The sequence below is a fragment of the Medicago truncatula genome, chromosome 3, assembly GCF_003473485.1.
Source record: "Medicago truncatula cultivar Jemalong A17 chromosome 3, MtrunA17r5.0-ANR, whole genome shotgun sequence".
Taxonomy (NCBI): Eukaryota; Viridiplantae; Streptophyta; class Magnoliopsida; order Fabales; family Fabaceae; genus Medicago; species Medicago truncatula.
In genome coordinates this window covers 38184184-38202265 of record NC_053044.1, presented here as the reverse complement: position 1 = coordinate 38202265, position 18082 = coordinate 38184184, and the positions used below count along the sequence as shown (strand labels likewise).

At 32.5% G+C, this 18082-nt stretch overlaps 2 protein-coding genes across 2 annotated transcripts; one reads left to right on the top strand and one right to left on the bottom strand.

The window, feature by feature from the left end:
* Window positions 1-539: 539 nt before the first annotated feature.
* LOC11435645 (uncharacterized) lies at window positions 540-5133 on the bottom strand. The gene is made up of 10 exons (XM_024778117.2): window positions 4905-5133; window positions 4575-4680; window positions 3873-4032; window positions 3641-3698; window positions 3433-3554; window positions 3159-3347; window positions 2543-2815; window positions 2032-2252; window positions 1672-1887; window positions 540-990 (listed from the first exon to the last, which is right to left on the bottom strand). The coding sequence occupies exons 1-10, from the start codon at window positions 4985-4987 to the stop codon at window positions 895-897; spliced, it is 1524 nt and encodes a 507-aa protein (XP_024633885.1). The 5' UTR covers window positions 4988-5133; the 3' UTR covers window positions 540-894.
* Window positions 5134-12701: 7568 nt separating this feature from the next.
* Window positions 12702-16005, top strand: LOC11436988 (galactinol--sucrose galactosyltransferase). Its single transcript, XM_003601166.4, has 3 exons — window positions 12702-13952; window positions 14546-15091; window positions 15307-16005. Exons 1-3 carry the CDS (start codon window positions 12702-12704, stop codon window positions 15868-15870), a joined length of 2361 nt encoding a protein of 786 aa, XP_003601214.1. The 3' UTR covers window positions 15871-16005.
* The last annotated feature ends 2077 nt before the right edge of the window (window positions 16006-18082 follow it).

Here is an 18082-nt window from a genome sequence, read left to right as displayed (position 1 = left end):
GATGAATAAGTCGAGAATTTGGGGTTCGAATTTTGATCCCGGTAAGGCTGCAACTTAGGGTGTTCAAATCCAAACCGATTTAGAAAAATCGAAAACCGCACAAAACCAAATATTATTTGATGTGTTTGGACAAATTGCTCGGGTGTTTCCAGTTTTGGATTGATTTATTCAAAGTCAAAACTAAATAAAACCGAACCGCGGTTACTATTTCATGTCTGAAAGATAATCAATCATTGTTATTCTATACTATTAATTTTTAATAAATCATGTTATATTCTGTATCAAACCTATTCTTTTACCATATTTTTATAATATTATTAATAAAAGTATTACAATTTGTAATTTGGATATCCAAAAATCGATCCAATTTAAACTGCATTAAATTGGATCTTATCCGCTTTTAAGATTAATCATCCAAAGCCAACCGAACCGCATATAATTTTATCTTTGGATCGGATGAGTTACTGCCTCAACCGATCCAAAACACACCGTGAACACACCTACTTGCAATGTTCTTAGGAGACAAATTGATTCATAAGAATTCCACCATAGAACTGATTTGTGTAGAATTCCACCATAGAAACTACAAATTGTGTTGAGTGGAATCAACTTTAGAAATAAGAATTGCTTCTTTCTCAAAAACCCGAACACCAATGGCACGATCAAATGCGATTTAACTGGATTACCATGTATTTAAGGGAGGGTGATGTACAACACATAGGATACATTACCACCGAGGTCTAACGCAAGTGGCTGGTGGGTGGGTAGGGTTTGCGAGTGTTGTAAATTCAAATGTATCAGATTCTAATCCTAATCGTAATAAAAACATAGGCTACATTGCTCTGGTGGTTGAAGGTAAGTTTCTGTGTGGTGCTGACACATAGTCAGCCTTGTTCATCGACGAGGCCACCCCAAGCCTGCACTGCCAATGTTTCCAACTGGTTGAATAGGTTCCACCAAACCTTTTGTAGAACTGCCGAGTCCTTCTCCCTGCACAAGGGTGGGAACATAAACTATCTATGAAGTGCCATTAAAAAAATATAATTAAATTATAGAAAGGTAATTGCCGATAATAATTGTGAATTTTGCTCATCTAAACTGAGTAAAATGTAAGTAAAAAAAAGTGTAAAGTAACATAATCAAAGTTTGTCATTATAATAAATTCACATTGTTTTCTGTTGAAAATTCCGTCTTTATTGAGATCCGCCCCTAGTCTCCTAATTGCGACATTTGAGGAGGCACTCTACACTTTACAAGCCGGTTTTGTAAGGATGAGTTAGACCCCAAATTTCTACATTTTCTATTTGGATAAGCGTAAATTAACTGCTGTTAATACTTTACATTATTGTATTATTGTGCATGGTTTAATAATTGTAAGAAAGTGTTATTTATTTTGTTGACAAATATAGTAAGAAAGTGTTAATGCGTATATATTGGTACAGTTCATATAAATATAGGGTATGTGTCATCTGAGATTTGAGGACCAGATCTTTTAATATTATCACACACCCTGCCCTGGTGATGATGACATGATGCAATTCTGTTATAAGCTAGTTGGCAATGCCGATGGTATAGTTTTTAAATAGGAAAGACTAACTACATAATAATCCTAAGAATTTCAATTCAATAAAGAAAAATGGAATATTTTGCACCAGAGAACTCAGTCCATACCTCCTTCCAGCCCATGCCTTCCAGAAGATTTCTGGCATAACTACCTGGTCCAAATGACATCTTCAAGGCCTCTTCTGTAGCTACTTCTGGACAAGCATCAGGCGATGATGTTGTATCATCATCGACACCAAGCTTCTTCTGCCCTGGACCAACACCAAAGCCACCATGCAAGATTCTTCTTTCAGCCGCGCGATCTCTATATTGACATTTTATTTGCTGGCATGGCAAAACCGTAAATGAGCTGAAAGCTAACAGATTCTGAAGATATCTTTTTGATGTACTGAATTACATGAAGGGTGATCATGGGAGAAGGGGAAAAAGTAGCAACTAATTGATAGATTTCAATTTCCGAGTACAAACCTTGGATGCAGAAAGCTGACTAGGCAACGTGGGCAAATCTTTCACCATAGGAATTTCAGTTGAAGTAGAAGGAGTACTTTGACTTGACTTAGAGACATGAGTGCTATTTGTATTAGATGATAACTGAGGAAAATCCCAATCTTTTGTTGGATCGGCAGAATCATAACTTGATAATGAAGCCACATATCTCGCACTTGGGTTTCGCAATCTATACACTTGTCCTGATAAAAGAGCATGACAATAAGCCGTGTTCATTCCAAGAAGTACTAGCACTAATATTGTAAAATCCCAATACAGCTTTATTTTGAAACTTTCCATGTAAGCCACACTATCCCTATTGCTTATAAATTGTAACTTGCCCATGATTCTAAAATGAAATTTATGTATAATAACAAGGCTTAAAACAAGATAATAAAAAATCAAATTATATATGGTTGCCTCTCATTTCACTTCATAATAGCTATATCCTGTTTTAGACGTGTACCAGCAAATACAAGAGTAAAATGCAAACCTGTTTTGACGCGTACCAGATCGAGATCTACTTCGCAGATAGGAGCAGATCTAAATTTCTTTTCAACAGAGGAGATAGATGGGTGCCGCTTTGCAGATTGTTTGACCAGTCTTCCAACCAACCTTGCCACCCTATCTTTTCCATCTTTTTTGGATGCTCTGACCATTTCCCAGTTCCACAAGTCCAAAACTGGAAACTCTAAAACCAAATCTTCCCTTGATTCAATGACTTGACCATACTGAGCTCGCCATTTTTCTTCTTCGAACAAGATGCCTGTAATGGTATAAATCAAACATATGAACAAAATCGGCATGCAATCTCACTCATGGCGTGGAAACAGTGTTATAAAGTCCATGCAGAGAAACAAAAGCATTTAGCAGGGGACTCAAGGAAAACTAGATTACTGAATAAACAAGGAAACAAGCCCTTCTTAGTTACTTGAACCTTCAAGGAAACAACCCATTTATTTTTGCAGTATACCCATAGTGCACATCATCATAATTTTTTGGCAAACTATTTCCAAGTACATAGAGATAGAATGAAATAGCACATGCCAGTTAGTAGTAGACACAAGCTTACAGATGATTCCTTAGGCTTGCGAGCAAAGTGGAAATACCTTCATCTATGGAACTTCCATCAGCTAAGTGATTTTCATCTTCTGGATCTGGAATCCACTCACCTTCTTCTACTTCATAAGCATCGCTGTAAGCTACAATGTCATCTACAGTTTTTTCATTATCATTCATGCCATTTTCATCTGCTGGGCCTGTGGTCCAGTCACCTCCCATTTCAGCATTTCTGTAAGCTATACATTGAGAAACACATAGATTTAAGAGCGATCTCAGTAATCACTTTTGTTAACAGAAAAGTTACATAAGTTAGGAACAAACCATCAGTTTCTAATGTGAAGTTATATCCATTGGTTTCCACGGGGTCTGTCACTGTATCAGCTGCACTAACTGCTATGTTGTTGTAGCCAGATAAGTATAGATCAATAAGTGTGTCTTCTAACCTGTTGGTTAGCAAAATAATTAATTTTAAGAATTTTTTGAACATATAATCATCAATAGAAAAAGGATGTGGAAGGAAGGAGGATACCATTCCGATGGTGGTGGAGGGTTTCCACAAGTTGGACTGTTCGTGGAGTTCATTGCATCTATTACAAAGACATCTACTTAGAAGGCTTAAGCTACTCATATTAATACTGCTGCTTGACTGAAACACCAAAATGTTGATGCTCAAAGCAAAGGAGAGAATCAAGTGTCCTCAAAGCATAGGAGTATTCAATAAAATACGGTAATAAAGTTTGCAGGTTAACATTATTACTTACCATCCCCTGCTTCCTCGGTCAAGGTTCCTATCTGTTGGTTAGTTTCAATTTCGTTTCCGAGGAAGGAAGCACAATCCTCCTCATTGTTAATGTCTTGTATTTGTTGAGTTCTTTCAGGTTTGGTTTCTTTGCACACATATATTTCTTCAACATCATCATCCTGAAACACAAGCAATAAAACTTCAATCACCAACTTGAAATTACAATTTTTTATAAGTTTATTTTAGAAAATAAGAGATGTGAATGACTTAAGGCCTGTTTGGATTGACTTATTTTTGAGCTTATGCAAAACAACTTACGTAAATATATAAGCTTTTATGTATTATTCATAAGCTTGTTAAGGTAGTTTATGAAAAAACAGCTAACGAAGATACAATTTTCGTTAGCGAGAACTTACGAATTAACATAAAAACTTATTTATTTGCTTAAGTTATTTTTCATAAGCCAATCCAAACGACCCTTAGACCCTTTTTGGATAAGCAACTTAATTTTAAGCTTATAACATAAGCGCTTACGCATAAGCTATTTCTATAACAAAAGATAGAAAACATAAATTTCTTTAGTATAAGTTGAAAACAACTTATGGACATGTCACAAGTTGTTTTCAAAAGTTCTCTCAAACAGTCTCACAAGCGCTTATGCCGGTGGATAGATAAATTCAAATAAACCAATCCAAACAGACGCTTAGAAGGCCAAACCTACCTTGTTGCAATCTAAAGGTACATAATTTCCATCCTCAAATTTGTAATAAACACCATCTTTGGTGCTATAGTACCAGCCAGCATTAGGATCATGATAAAATCCACTACTGCACAATCACAGTTAATAAACAAGCTTAAGACTGCGCAATAACAGGGAAAATTTGTAATAAATAAGTTAATACCCACAAATGTATAAACCTATGCAACAAAACCAGAAATTTAACACAAGCTTGTCATTATATTCATAATTCAAATGCAATGAATATCATTGTCGAAATGACAAGTTGTATAATTGAAATTCAAACATTCTCGAAATGACAGGGAAAATAACCTGGCGTGAAAGTAAAGCTGCGAATTTTCGTCCCAAACAAAGGTACAATCGCTATTTTCGGAATTTTGAGGTTCTGGGTCCATAGGTTAAGTGCTTCTCCCCTTTGTTGGAAGCAAGTTCTTGTGATCTGTGATCAATAACAGAAACTTAAGGGTGTGTTTGTTTCTATGGAAAGATAGTGAGAGGGAGAGAAAGACAAGGGAAAGAAACATTTTCCATGGTTTGGAAGAAGTAAAACTAACTAGACACATGCGTCCCACACGAAAAACCTTTCCACGGCAATATGGACAGACGAGAAACAGACGAGAAATGCTAAAGACACTCTCTTTTCAACACTCACTTTCTAATTTGCTTAAATCAATGTGTGACCCACCACTTTAAGCGGAACCCATTTCCAAAGTGTGAGATCCACCATGATTTAAGCAAATTAGAAAGTGGGTGTTGGAGATAGTGTTCAAAAGAGAGTGTCTCTAGCATTCCCAAGGGACAGAAAGGTTGGGAAAACAACAACTTATGTTTGAAAAGTCCAAAGCACCCCTAAGTGGTATCTATGTCAATTAGAAAAAATAGATCTTTCTTTCCTCCAATGTTCTAATCCATTTTCTATTAAACCAAACAACTAAAACAATCCCTTCACTTTTCATTCTCTTTCTTTCCTCATACAATCTTTCCTTTCACTATTTTCCTCTTACTTTCTCTTCTCATCCAAACATAACCTAAGTGTTGTCACCGTTCGATTTAAATTAACCGATACAAGATATCTGTTAAACTTTTGGTTATGCGAACAAGTGACATAAAAAATAAAATAATTATAAGATTTCATGTAAAAAAAGTTGATTTTTATTCTTTCAATAAGTTAAATGCACAATTTCAAAGATAAAATTGTTATTTTAAGCTTTTTATCAAATGTTTTAAGGGTACTTGTTAGCATTTTCCTAAATTTTTCTAGTAGTTGTTTGGTTACCTATGAAAAGAAAAAAAAAAACAATATAGGGTCAAATCAGGGTACTAACTATGTCCAAAACAATCCAAATAAAAATATCAAACTTGTGCTTGAAGTCAAGTGATTAGCAAGCCCTCCTATGACGATTTGTTTAGAAATTAAAGTTTGATTACTAAGTGAAATAATTTATAGTTAAATTTTACTTACCTTCGACCAAACTACAAATTATCAAAGACATTTCCTTAAAATTGGAGGTTAACACACGAAGAAAATACAAACAATACCAACAATAAATTGATCCAACTTATTAGCATATATTCACGAAGACTCGATAAAAAACAAGCAACACTTGAAATAATTATTTTCATTGAGCTCTCCAAATAAGTTTCAAAACCTTTCTTAAAAAAAAAAGTTTCATCGCCAAAATGTAGCCATCATTCCTTCCATGTCATCTTAGAGCCTCTTCTTATGTTGTAACAAACCGTGATGGGGCCGTAATGACTTCATAAACTTATGTTTTATGGTTTATTTTGACACTTGAATGATCCTTGTGTAATTGTCATTTACTCTAAGGTTTCTGATTGTAATATACGAACATTGTAGTGCTTAATCTGTAATTAAGTTTTGGCTTTCTTTGGTTTGACATCATTTACCACCAAAAATCTATTGTAGTTGCATTTAGGGTTGGGAATAGGCCAGGCCAGGCCAGGCTTTGATAGGCCTGAGCCTGGCCTACAAAATTTTTTGCAGGCCTGAGCCTGGCCTATGGCCTTTCATAGGCCTATTTTTTTGGCCTGGCCTGGCCTATTTAAAAGCCTGGCCTGGCCTGAAAGCCTATTTACAGGCCTACTTTTAAATAGGTTTAATAGGCCTCACTAAACATTCCATTTTATCTACTTTTAAATAGGTTTAATAGGTCTCAAAGCCTATTTGAGTGTAAGACTTGTCTATCACTATAAGGCCTTAAAAGCCTATTTCACTATAATGCTTTAAAGCCTATTTAAAAAGTTCACTATAAAGCCTAACATGCATAAACAGGCCGGCCTATTAGGCTTCATAGGCTTTTTTGATAGCCTAAGCCTGGCCTATTTACTTAAATAGGCTTTTTAAAAAGCCTAAGCCTAGCCTTTTTAATAAACAGGCCAGGCCAGGCCAGGCTTAAACAGGCCAGGCCATAGGCCCCTATAGGCCGGCCTGGCCTATTCCCAACCCTAGTTGCATTGTTATTTTAATAAATTTTTATTGTTTTTACTCTGTGCACTCTCTCTGTTTTATTTAGGTAGCTCATCCTTCTGATGAGTGAGCAATTTTACTTTAGTCTTGAGGTCATAGAAAATAGTCTTATGACAAACCTCTATTTCTTTCTTTTGTTTAGGAAAAGCATTCACCTAATCTAGTTTTATAGTGCTTAACAAAATCTTAGGCAACATTCCAATAAGTGAAAATAAGGAAGGTTGCTGGAAAGATAAAGCTAGAAAAAAAGTTTGAAACTGAAAATAGTATAAGACTTTTTGGGACGTAAAAATGAATGTTCGGATTTAATAGGTTTCACCAACAAGAAAACCATGAGAATCCGTAGCCATGTTTGTGAGACACTTTTGATTACTAGAGATTGAGTGAATGATGCAATAGTGAATATATTATATTTAGGATTTAGAGTGTCGTTATAATGATGAACTCCATTGATTGCTAGACATTTTTTTTAACATTTTATATTTCCAAAACAACAATCAAATCATTTTTCGACCATCTTACATCATATATAAAAATCCAAAAATATTTCTTTATTTACATACTTGAGAAAGAAAAAGGTTACCTTAAGATTCACTAGTCCCTCTGAGATTAATAATTTATTTCGATAATAAAATCGTGCACTTGCGGTGATATCATGAATGTCTCATCACTTTATGTGCCACTCCCTTCGTTTTAAATTATATGTCATTTCACACAAATAAAAAATATATTTATTATGTACCAGAAAAAGAAAATACAAGTTACTTTATAAAGTTATTCAGAAGAAAAAAAATCAAAAGAAATAAAAAGCAATAAATAATAAAAGTTTTTTTTTTTTTACAACAATAAATAATAAAATTATAATAGAAAATAAAAACACTAATTATTCATCGATATTGTAAAGTGATATAAAATTGAACATATAATTTGGAACCGAGCCAAATGAAAACCTCAATTATTTGTAAAGTATCCAAAACATCTTTAATTTGAAAACAAGTTATGAACCAATTATAAACTCATGCCAAACAACCTTAAAATCATATTTCTTTCCAATGATTTTCAATTCATGTTCATTCTTTTATATCACTGTCTTTTCTCATCCAAACATAACATCATGCATTATATTTTTTTAAATGATTAAAATATTAATATATGAGGTAAAGTGGTAAGACTCGATATGAGTTTTTTATAGTCGAACTATTAAAGAAAAAATGAGTAAATTGCATCAGAAAGATTAGACTCTAATGAGATCCACGATATATCTTTAGGTGAAGTTCATCATTAAAGATGTGTTTACTAATTCCAGTGTTCGAAATGTTCCATTCAAGTAGTAATCGAGCACATGTTTTTGAGTACAAGATTTGGTCTTAAATTTTTTTCACATTATTTAATTATTTAAAATATATATATTTGAATAAAAAAGGATATTATTTAACCTTTTTTTTTTGAATAAGTTATTTATTTAACCATTTCTGTTTCTAAGCTATTTACTAACTTCTTAAAAAAAAAAAATTAAAAAAGAGTTGGTCACAACACAAGACATCAATTATTGTAATTATTTTTTGGTAATATACGATAAAAAAAAAAAATCATAACAATCCAACATTCACTAGAGATTTCTAGCGACAGATTCACAAGCTGGTTCCTTGTTTTCGAAAGACGGCTACCGACCCACTCTGAACAGTATGATCATGGCATTTCCAATGGCATAACCATTCAGAGCAGAAATTAGAATGTGAATACAGTAAGTCGGTTATTCCAAAACTTTTGGAATGAATCGACAGTTTAATTAACCGCTGTTGAGGTCTTGTTGCACATATGCATGTGCAAATGAAAATTTCTAGCAAAACCTAAAGAAAAATGTTGTGTCCTATTTTTAGTGTGTCCTACCTAATATGAAATATCATTGTTGAAAATGGAAATGTAAGGGTATTTTTGCGTGATGAATACTCAAGGTGAGTTTAATAATAGTATAATTATTAGATACAAGTCCATTTTATAGTATGAGTTGTTTGATTTTAGAGGGATTTAGATAGATCCAATATGATAGTCGTTTTTTAGTTTATTAGAGAATATGCCAAATTCTTGCTTATATAAGTAGAGAATTAGTGAATGTAAGGATTATCAAATAAATGAAAGAAGAAATTAGTTGTTAGAACAATCTTAACGTTTTTATATTCTCTCTTTTAAAATATTATCTCTTCCATTAACCCAAGTTTTAAGAGGTGATAATTTTTTATTTATTTAAACCAGCAGAATGAGGAAGACGTTAGTGCTCTCTTTCAGCAAAAAACATTTTCTGGTCCTTTAAAATTAACAAAAAAATCAGATTAGTCATTTACGTTTTGTTAAGTCTTAGATAGGTCCTTTGACTTGTTATTTGATGTTTTTATTTTATTTTATTAAGTTTTTAAGTTTTTAATAGGTCCTTAAAAGGATAATAAGAACTTGTTTAAAACTTAAATGACTAACCTGATATTTTTGTTAAACTTAAAGAACTAAAAGATGTATTTAATCGCTTTTAAATTATGGTTAACTATTTTTTTGAATTAAAGTTTAAATATATTATACAAAAGACAAAATTATAATTTGAATAGCTTAAATGAAAGGTGTTCACTAAAAAAAGATTAAAAAAATGAAAGGTATAATTGGACAATAAAACAATAAAATTTCAATACAAAGTTGTCACTTTACATATAGATATAGATTACAAATACTATAAGATATTTTTAATGATGAATGAAGTGCAATTGAGGTCTTATATAATCCTTTATCACATTGTTATTTCAAAGTTTCTCCTAAAATAAAATTTTGTTATTCCAGTTATTTAAAAATATCAAATAAATATTAAAATATAGGAAAAATTACATTGACCTCCCCTAAGGTTTTGTTAAATGTCACATACCTCTTCTCTAGTTTCAAAAAATACATAACCTCCCCTCAACTTAACCCTGTTAACCATTTGTTAAGTTGAGAAAAAACTTATCAAAATAGCGATACTATGAATTACCAATTAAGCATGTACAACCAATTAATTTTAACAACATCAATCTAAATTCTTTAGCGAATGGATACATGCAGTTTTGCGGTGGCAGTGTGTTCATGTAGATAAATTTATGTTCCTTTTTTTCTTCTTTCCATTCCCAATTTTATCTTTAAACTCTGTAATCAACTTTAAATTTCTCATAAAAAGAAAATCAAATTTAAGGTTCGTTTTCCAAACCCACCAGAGCCTCCCAACCAAGTCTTGGTTACCAAGATAGTGATTTATCAAACATAAAATTAAAATTGAATTGGCTTGTAGTTAATCGTGTTCATCTGCAGGTCCCCTTTTGGTATTTTTAATATTTTTTTTTTGTCTTTAAATTGGCTTGTATGCTTCAGATGCAGGGTGAAGCTTTGTTTCAGACTGTACGAAAAATTTATAGCATCTTGCCATGATCGAAAGGGTGCTTTGTTCGTTACCGTAGTAGATGTTGGAGAGTTGAGTGAGTGAGCAAGTAATTCAATGGTTTTGTCGGAGGAAGTTGTCTTTAATAGTACGTGAAATGGCCAAAGATGGTGAGAGCTTTAGATTCATGTTTAAATTTTAAGGAAAATATAACACTGTTAAAGAGATGTTAGGAGAGAAGGGAGGTACTTATCTATTTATTATTTATTAAAAACTTAGTGTTTATTTTAAAATTAGAGTGGTTGTTTGTGACATTTAAAGAAAACTCAAGGGAGGTGGGTATAATTTTCCCTAAAATATAAATTAAGGCCTCGTTTGGATAAACAACTTATATAGATGCTTATAGCATTAGGGCTTATAACATTAGAGCTTACATCATAAGCTCTTATACTTGATAAGCTATTTATGTTTGGATATGTACACTAAAAAGTACTTACATAAATTGAAGTGTTTGAATGTGACATTACATAAACAATTATCGAAATTTTAATTTAACAAAAAAAATCGAATCACAATTATCAAAATTTTTTTGATAAAAAATCAAGATGTAAAAAACAATATTATAATATATATATATATATATATATATATAGTATAATCAATATTCGTCCTTAAAAAAATATCAATATTTATATAAGATAAAATTAACATTAGATAAGTATATAGTTACGTAACAAAAAGATATTCATATAAGAAAAATATTAATATTCAGTTTCATTTTGTTACGTAACAAAAAAAATAATAAAAATCTTTCTTCAAAAAAAAAATAATAATCTTTGTTACGTGTGTTAATTTAGTAAGATAAGTATATAACAATTTTGTTACTCATGCACCGCAAAAGATAACTAACATTATAATTAAAATATATGTTTTGAAAAAATGGATCCAGAGATAATCAAAGGAGGTTATATAAATTCATAAGCTTCTTCTTAAGCCGGAGGGTAAACTAAAAATTTAGGCTTATTAAAATATGACATAAGCAGCTTATGAAACTATGATAAGCTATTTTTATTTATTTACTCAAACACCTTTAAAAAGGCTTATGGAAGTAAATAAACCCACATAAGCTCAAAATAAACCAATCTAAACGGGGCCTAAACATTTTAGAATCCTTCCATTCTAAAACTTTTCAAAAACTTATTTTTTTTAATAAATTATACTCTCTTGACTTTTAAACATATGTCACGGTCAACTACATGTAATATACAATTTTGATTATTATTTTCTTCAATTATTTATAATAAAAATTTAATATTTTAAAAATATTCGTTTGAGATAAATTAAGTATATTATATATAAACATTTATTTAAATATATCAATTTAAAAATTTGATCAAAGTAAATCATAGGAATAATACACATCGACAAGTTACAACATGTAAATAGTTTATAATAACATAGTAACTTAACCTTAATTGGTGATTAGACTTTGCCGTTGCATTTTTGTTACTTCATTTAAGCACCCAGATGCATAATCGCAAGCGCACGAAACATCTAGAAAAGTAATGAAATAATAGTTTTATTTCATGCGTGAAAAATATTAACGAGTATCGTCGAAACACTTCTTTTAATTATAACTGTTTATAAAAATTTATGTAATCAATACGTTAAAATTTATAACATTTAATTTTTATAATTTTTTTTTCTAAATTTAAGATCCTTAAGGATTGTTCCAGATCACTAGTTGAGAAAAACTTTACGTTATAAAATAAAACTACAGAGGAACCGTTGACCCACCAAGAAAAAGAACAATCTGCGGACCCCAATTGAACCTAGTCCACACAATTTTCCTAGCGGTTGACGGTTATAATACTCTCATTCCAGAAACGTCCTTTGCTTTTCATGCAACTTGTTAGTTTTAATAATTTACTTTCACAATTTTTTTAAAATATGACTGTTTTGGTTTTAAAAATTAGTCATGTTATTGATAAAATGGTAATTAAGAAAATTCTCTTCTAAACTCAATTCGTAAGTTAAGGTTTATTATTACAAAACTAAATCCACACCTATAGTACGTAAAGTAACACAACCTTCTAGCAATAACTATGTAGGCTTTCTTTTTTCTCTATATAAACCCACACTCTGGCCACCAATTTTCAACCATAGAGCCAAGTTAGCTATCAAGTTAAACTAGCTAGTAGTAACCAAGCTCAGTCTCTCATCAATCACCATGGCACCACCGAGCATAACCAAAACAGCTACACCCATAGATGTAATAGGCCTCGTCGAAATAACTAACCCACCCTTATCCATCACCTTAAATGACTCATGTTTTCTTGCAAATGGCCACCCTTTTCTCACTCAAGTCCCACCCAACATAACAACCACCACCCCTTCCCCTTTTCTCCATAATTCCAAATCCAACTACAATACCACGTTGCAACATGGTTGCTTCGTTGGTTTCAACACCACCGAACCCAAAAGCCACCACGTGGTTCCACTTGGCAAACTCAAAGGAATCCGGTTCATGAGTATATTCCGTTTTAAGGTTTGGTGGACAACTCATTGGACCGGAACCAACGGACATGAGTTAGAACATGAGACACAAATGTTAATCCTTGACCAAAACAAATCACTCGGACGCCCCTATGTTTTACTTCTCCCAATCATCGAAAACTCCTTCAGAACCTCTCTTCAACCAGGTGTCCATGATTACGTGGACATCTGCACAGAGAGTGGTTCAACACATGTCCTCGAGTCCCACTTCAAATCATGTCTTTACATCCACGTCAGCAATGACCCCTACCGTTTAGTAAAAGAAGCAATGAAAGTAATCCGGACCCACTTAGGAACATTCAAGTTACTTCAAGAAAAAACACCACCAAATATCATTGATAAATTCGGTTGGTGCACCTGGGATGCATTTTATTTGAAAGTGCATCCCAAAGGTGTGTGGGAAGGTGTTAAGGGTCTTACAGAGGGTGGGTGTCCTCCAGGTCTAGTCTTAATAGACGATGGTTGGCAATCCATTTGTCATGATGATGATCCAATTACTGACCAAGAAGGTATGAACCGAACCTCAGCTGGGGAACAAATGCCATGTAGGCTAATAAAATATGAAGAAAATTATAAATTTAGAGAATATAAAAGTCCTAAAAATGAATGTAACAAAGGTATGGGTGGTTTTATTAGGGACTTGAAGGAAGAGTTTAAGAGTGTTGAGAATGTTTATGTTTGGCATGCACTTTGTGGGTATTGGGGTGGGGTTAGACCTAAAGTGAAGGGCATGCCCGAAGCTAAGGTTGTTACTCCGAAGCTGTCTCCGGGGCTGAAGATGACAATGGAGGATTTAGCGGTGGATAAGATTGTTAACAATGGTGTAGGGTTAGTGCCACCAAATTTAGCCCAAGAAATGTTTGAAGGGCTTCACTCTCATTTGGAATCGGTGGGCATTGACGGTGTTAAAGTTGACGTTATTCATGTAAGTCTTCTAAAATTCTCTCTTGTCTTTTGTTTTGTTTCTCAATTATGATTATTATTATTTTTTTTATTTTTGTGGTCCTAAATGATCTTATGCCGAGTAGGCTTCACTCTTTCATGTTTGACAAGGCAAATACGGATACGGTTACTTTAGCGGTGGTTCACTTCATGGTCATTTGACTTGAGTAGTAGTCTTTGTCATCATAAATAAAAGGTTACAAATGATATCACTAAATGCTGCTCCTAGAGAATGATGCTAGAATTTACAACGGTGGGGATGGTTGCAATAAATTGAGATAAGATATTGTACACTTTAGAGGTCTTGGTACATATTGTATAAAACACACACAAAGTACAAGTTTAGATTGACATATCACAATGAGACACTATGATCTTAGCAAAAGCTATACACTTTCGAGCTTCACAAAATCACGATGCCAATGTAATTTTATCGAACTTAAAGTCAATCCAAATATGTTAAATTTTATTCAAATCAAGAAACAAGCACAAGGTTTGAAACATAGGAGTTATATATATATTGTTTAGATGATTTCGAAGCTCAACATAACATTTCGGTTTATTTTCCTTTTGCAGTTGCTTGAGATGCTATCAGAGGAGTATGGTGGACGTGTTGAGCTTGCTAAAGCCTATTACAAAGCACTGACCTCATCAGTGAAGAAACATTTCAATGGCAATGGAGTTATTGCCAGCATGGAGCATTGCAACGACTTCTTTCTCCTTGGCACAGAAGCCATTTCCCTTGGACGTGTAGGAGATGATTTCTGGTGTTCTGATCCATCTGGTGATCCAAATGGTACATATTGGCTCCAAGGTTGTCACATGGTACATTGTGCCTATAACAGTTTATGGATGGGAAATTTCATTCACCCAGATTGGGACATGTTTCAATCCACTCACCCTTGTGCTGAATTTCATGCTGCCTCTAGAGCTGTCTCTGGTGGACCAATTTATGTTAGCGATTGTGTCGGTAATCACAATTTCAAGTTGCTTAAAACTCTTGTTTTGCCTGATGGTTCTATCTTGCGTTGTCAACATTACGCACTCCCTACACGAGATTGCTTGTTTGAAGACCCTTTACATGATGGCCAAACAATGCTCAAAATTTGGAATCTCAACAAAGTGAGTCACACCAAACATCCTCTCCTTTAATTTTTGAGAAATAATAATTGATAGACCAATAAAAGTAGATAGACGAACACGTTATGAACATATACGTGTCCATTTGTACAATATAGTAGTATACATATAATGTTGATTAAATTCTTTAGTATCGTTTAATTTAAATTTAGGGTGATTTTATTTATACCATGTTTTTGTTTTGTTCATCGTTACAGTACACGGGTGTTTTGGGCTTATTCAATTGCCAAGGAGGTGGGTGGTGTCCTGAGACACGACGAAACAAGAGTGCGTCTGAATTTTCACACCTAGTTACATGTTATGCAAGTCCTGAAGATATTGAATGGTGCAATGGTAAAAGCCCAATGTGCATCAAAGGTGTGGATGTGTTTGCTGTGTATTTCTTCAAGGAGAAGAAACTGAAGCTCATGAAGTGTTCCGATAAATTGGAAGTTTCACTCGAGCCATTCAGTTTTGAGCTAATGACAGTGTCTCCAGTGAGGGTGTTTTCAAAAGGGTTGATTCAGTTTGCTCCAATAGGGTTGGTGAACATGCTTAACTCTGGTGGTGCTGTTCAGTCTGTGGAGTTTGATGATCATGCTAGTTTGGTGAAAATTGGGGTGAGGGGTTGTGGGGAAATGAGTGTATTTGCGTCTGAGAAACCAGTTTGTTGCAAAATAGATGGGGTGGCTGTGAAATTTGATTATGTTGACAAAATGGTGAGAGTCCAAATTCCCTGGCCTAGTTCTTCAACTTTGTCTTTGGTTGAGTTTTTATTTTGATCCCTCACAAGGTTTAGTTTGGGAAGGTATAAATAAATAAAAGTATTGTTATCTATTTTTTTTTAAAGGGAAATGTTAAAATGTATCGTAAGGACACATGTTAAAGTAATGAATATGAAAATTAAGTATTAAAAATTATGTTAATTTATTTTTAAATTGTTGATAATACTTTTTATTTTACTATAATATTTATTCTTGAAAAAAAATCACTATTGTAAAATATCTCAAGTGCTATTATATATTTATTGGCCAATAGGGTCAATCTATCCAATTAACTATATTTAAAGATAATTTTGTAGTGAAATCAAACTTAAAATAAAGTAATAAAAATCAAAGTAGCTTAAACAATAACAACAAGAATGGACTTGGATCTAAGTGTAAACAAAACCACAAGCATAACATAACCAAAACTACAAAGATAAGAGAGCATAGAGAACCAATGTACCAAGAAATTTGCTTACTTTTATCCTATGTCTCATGGGAAAACAATTCTTCAATCCACTATGAAACCGTGATACAAAGATGTACATGAAATTAAATCCCACACTTACAAAAGACAATCCCTAACTTCTATCAATTATACCAAGTCACTCAAACCAATATGAATCCTAAGATAAAACAATAAAAAGTTTTTATTTATCACTTTTTTAATGAGATCTCGCTACCCAAGGTATTCATGAAGTGTTTTCCAACCAAGAAGCTCAAACAGTCAAACACGAAGTTCCCTCCTTTGCTTTGACAAGATTCTCTCTATCGAAGCTTCCCAAAAAATTAAAGGATGAAGGCATATAGTACTCAGTCACCGACAAAATCACGCCACGATTTGCATGGATCACACGATGATTTAGAGCTCGTACATCAGTACAATATTGAACTTCACCCAAAATCATACCATGATTTCTCCCAATTGCGCCATGAACTTTCTAGAACCAAAACCTCTAAATTGCTCAACCAAATCGCGTCACGATTAACACCAATTGCGCCACAATTTTGATAAACTTTCAAACATCAAATTTTGAGTCAATTTTTCAATAAATTCTAAGATACACTGGAAATTTTTAGTGTAGTGGTACACCCGACTTTTAAATTAATAGTTAAATGTGTTTTTTTTAAAAATATTTTCTATAATTTATAATAATTAAATCTTATTACCAAAAGTGTAAGGGGAATAGAATTTAATTTTTTATGGATTTTTATTATTCATAATAGTGAAAATTGATTATTGTATACAATAATAAAAAAAAAAATTAGTATGATTTTTATAAACAATAAAATAATAGTTTCCTTATGAACTATAAAAATTGACAAATAACTTCCTTAAAAGATATCTATAAATAACTCTTTCCCTCATAGAAAAGATTGTTAATTTATCGAATACATTTAAATTTACAAAGGGAGGATAGAATCTCCATACTTGTAAAAAAAAAAAAAAAAAGATCACATGTGATCACGACGCCCAAGGCACGTTTATAGCAAACATGCTTCTAGCTTCCCAAAACCAAAAGGCCCACTATAAGAGAATTGTTGTTCCCACATTTGATAAGGTTATAACACACGAGTAATTTACCTAAATGCCCCCTCGGCAGTTAACTGTCGAGGAATTAGAAATCCGGCTGCAGTAAACTGCCGAGAAAAACCTCGGGAGTTAACTGCCGAGGATCTTCTGCTACAAATCTGGCAGAAGCTCTCTCATCCATTATTCATCTCATCTCTCGTAAATTGTTCTTCAAATTTCTCTCACAAATCTCTCTAAAAAACATAACCAAATCCAACCAAATTTATTCAACAAAATCACAAGTAAGTAATTATAATGCTATTAACTTACATTTTAGTTGTTATAAATGTTTTTATTTTTTAGTTTTTGAGTACATTTATTATTTTTTAGTTTTTGAGTAGATTTACATGTTATAATTAATTTTTAGGGTGGATGTTAGTTGATTAATGTTGTTAAAATATTTGCATGATGTTTATGTTAGAATTTAGAATTTTAGGGTTATTTATTATTTTGTTGTTTTAAATTTATTTTTTATTTTAGTTTTTAATTAGATTTACATGTTATAAATCATTTTTAGATTAGATGTTAGTTGATTAATTTAGTTAAAATGTATGCATGATGATTATGTTATAGTTTAAAATTTTAGGGTTATATTTTAATTTGGTGTTTTATTTTTATTTTTTTTATTTTAGTAAGTGTATATGATTTATTTTAAGA

What these genes read in the sequence shown, in the direction of transcription:
- LOC11435645 (XM_024778117.2), bottom strand. Translation starts at nt 4,987, where the DNA reads ATGGACCCAGAACCTCAAAATTCCGAAAATAGCGATTGTACCTTTGTT. An exon ending in GTCAGCTTTCTGCATCCAAG is followed by an intron (nt 1,888 to 2,031) that starts GTTTGTACTCGG and finishes TTGCCATGCCAG; the next exon opens with CAAATAAAATGTCAATATAG. An exon ending in AAGGCATGGGCTGGAAGGAG is followed by an intron (nt 991 to 1,671) that starts GTATGGACTGAG and finishes ACCCTTGTGCAG; the next exon opens with GGAGAAGGACTCGGCAGTTC.
- LOC11436988 (XM_003601166.4), top strand. Translation starts at nt 12,702, where the DNA reads ATGGCACCACCGAGCATAACCAAAACAGCTACACCCATAGATGTAATA. An exon ending in TTAAAGTTGACGTTATTCAT is followed by an intron (nt 13,953 to 14,545) that starts GTAAGTCTTCTA and finishes TTCCTTTTGCAG; the next exon opens with TTGCTTGAGATGCTATCAGA. An exon ending in AAATTTGGAATCTCAACAAA is followed by an intron (nt 15,092 to 15,306) that starts GTGAGTCACACC and finishes TCATCGTTACAG; the next exon opens with TACACGGGTGTTTTGGGCTT.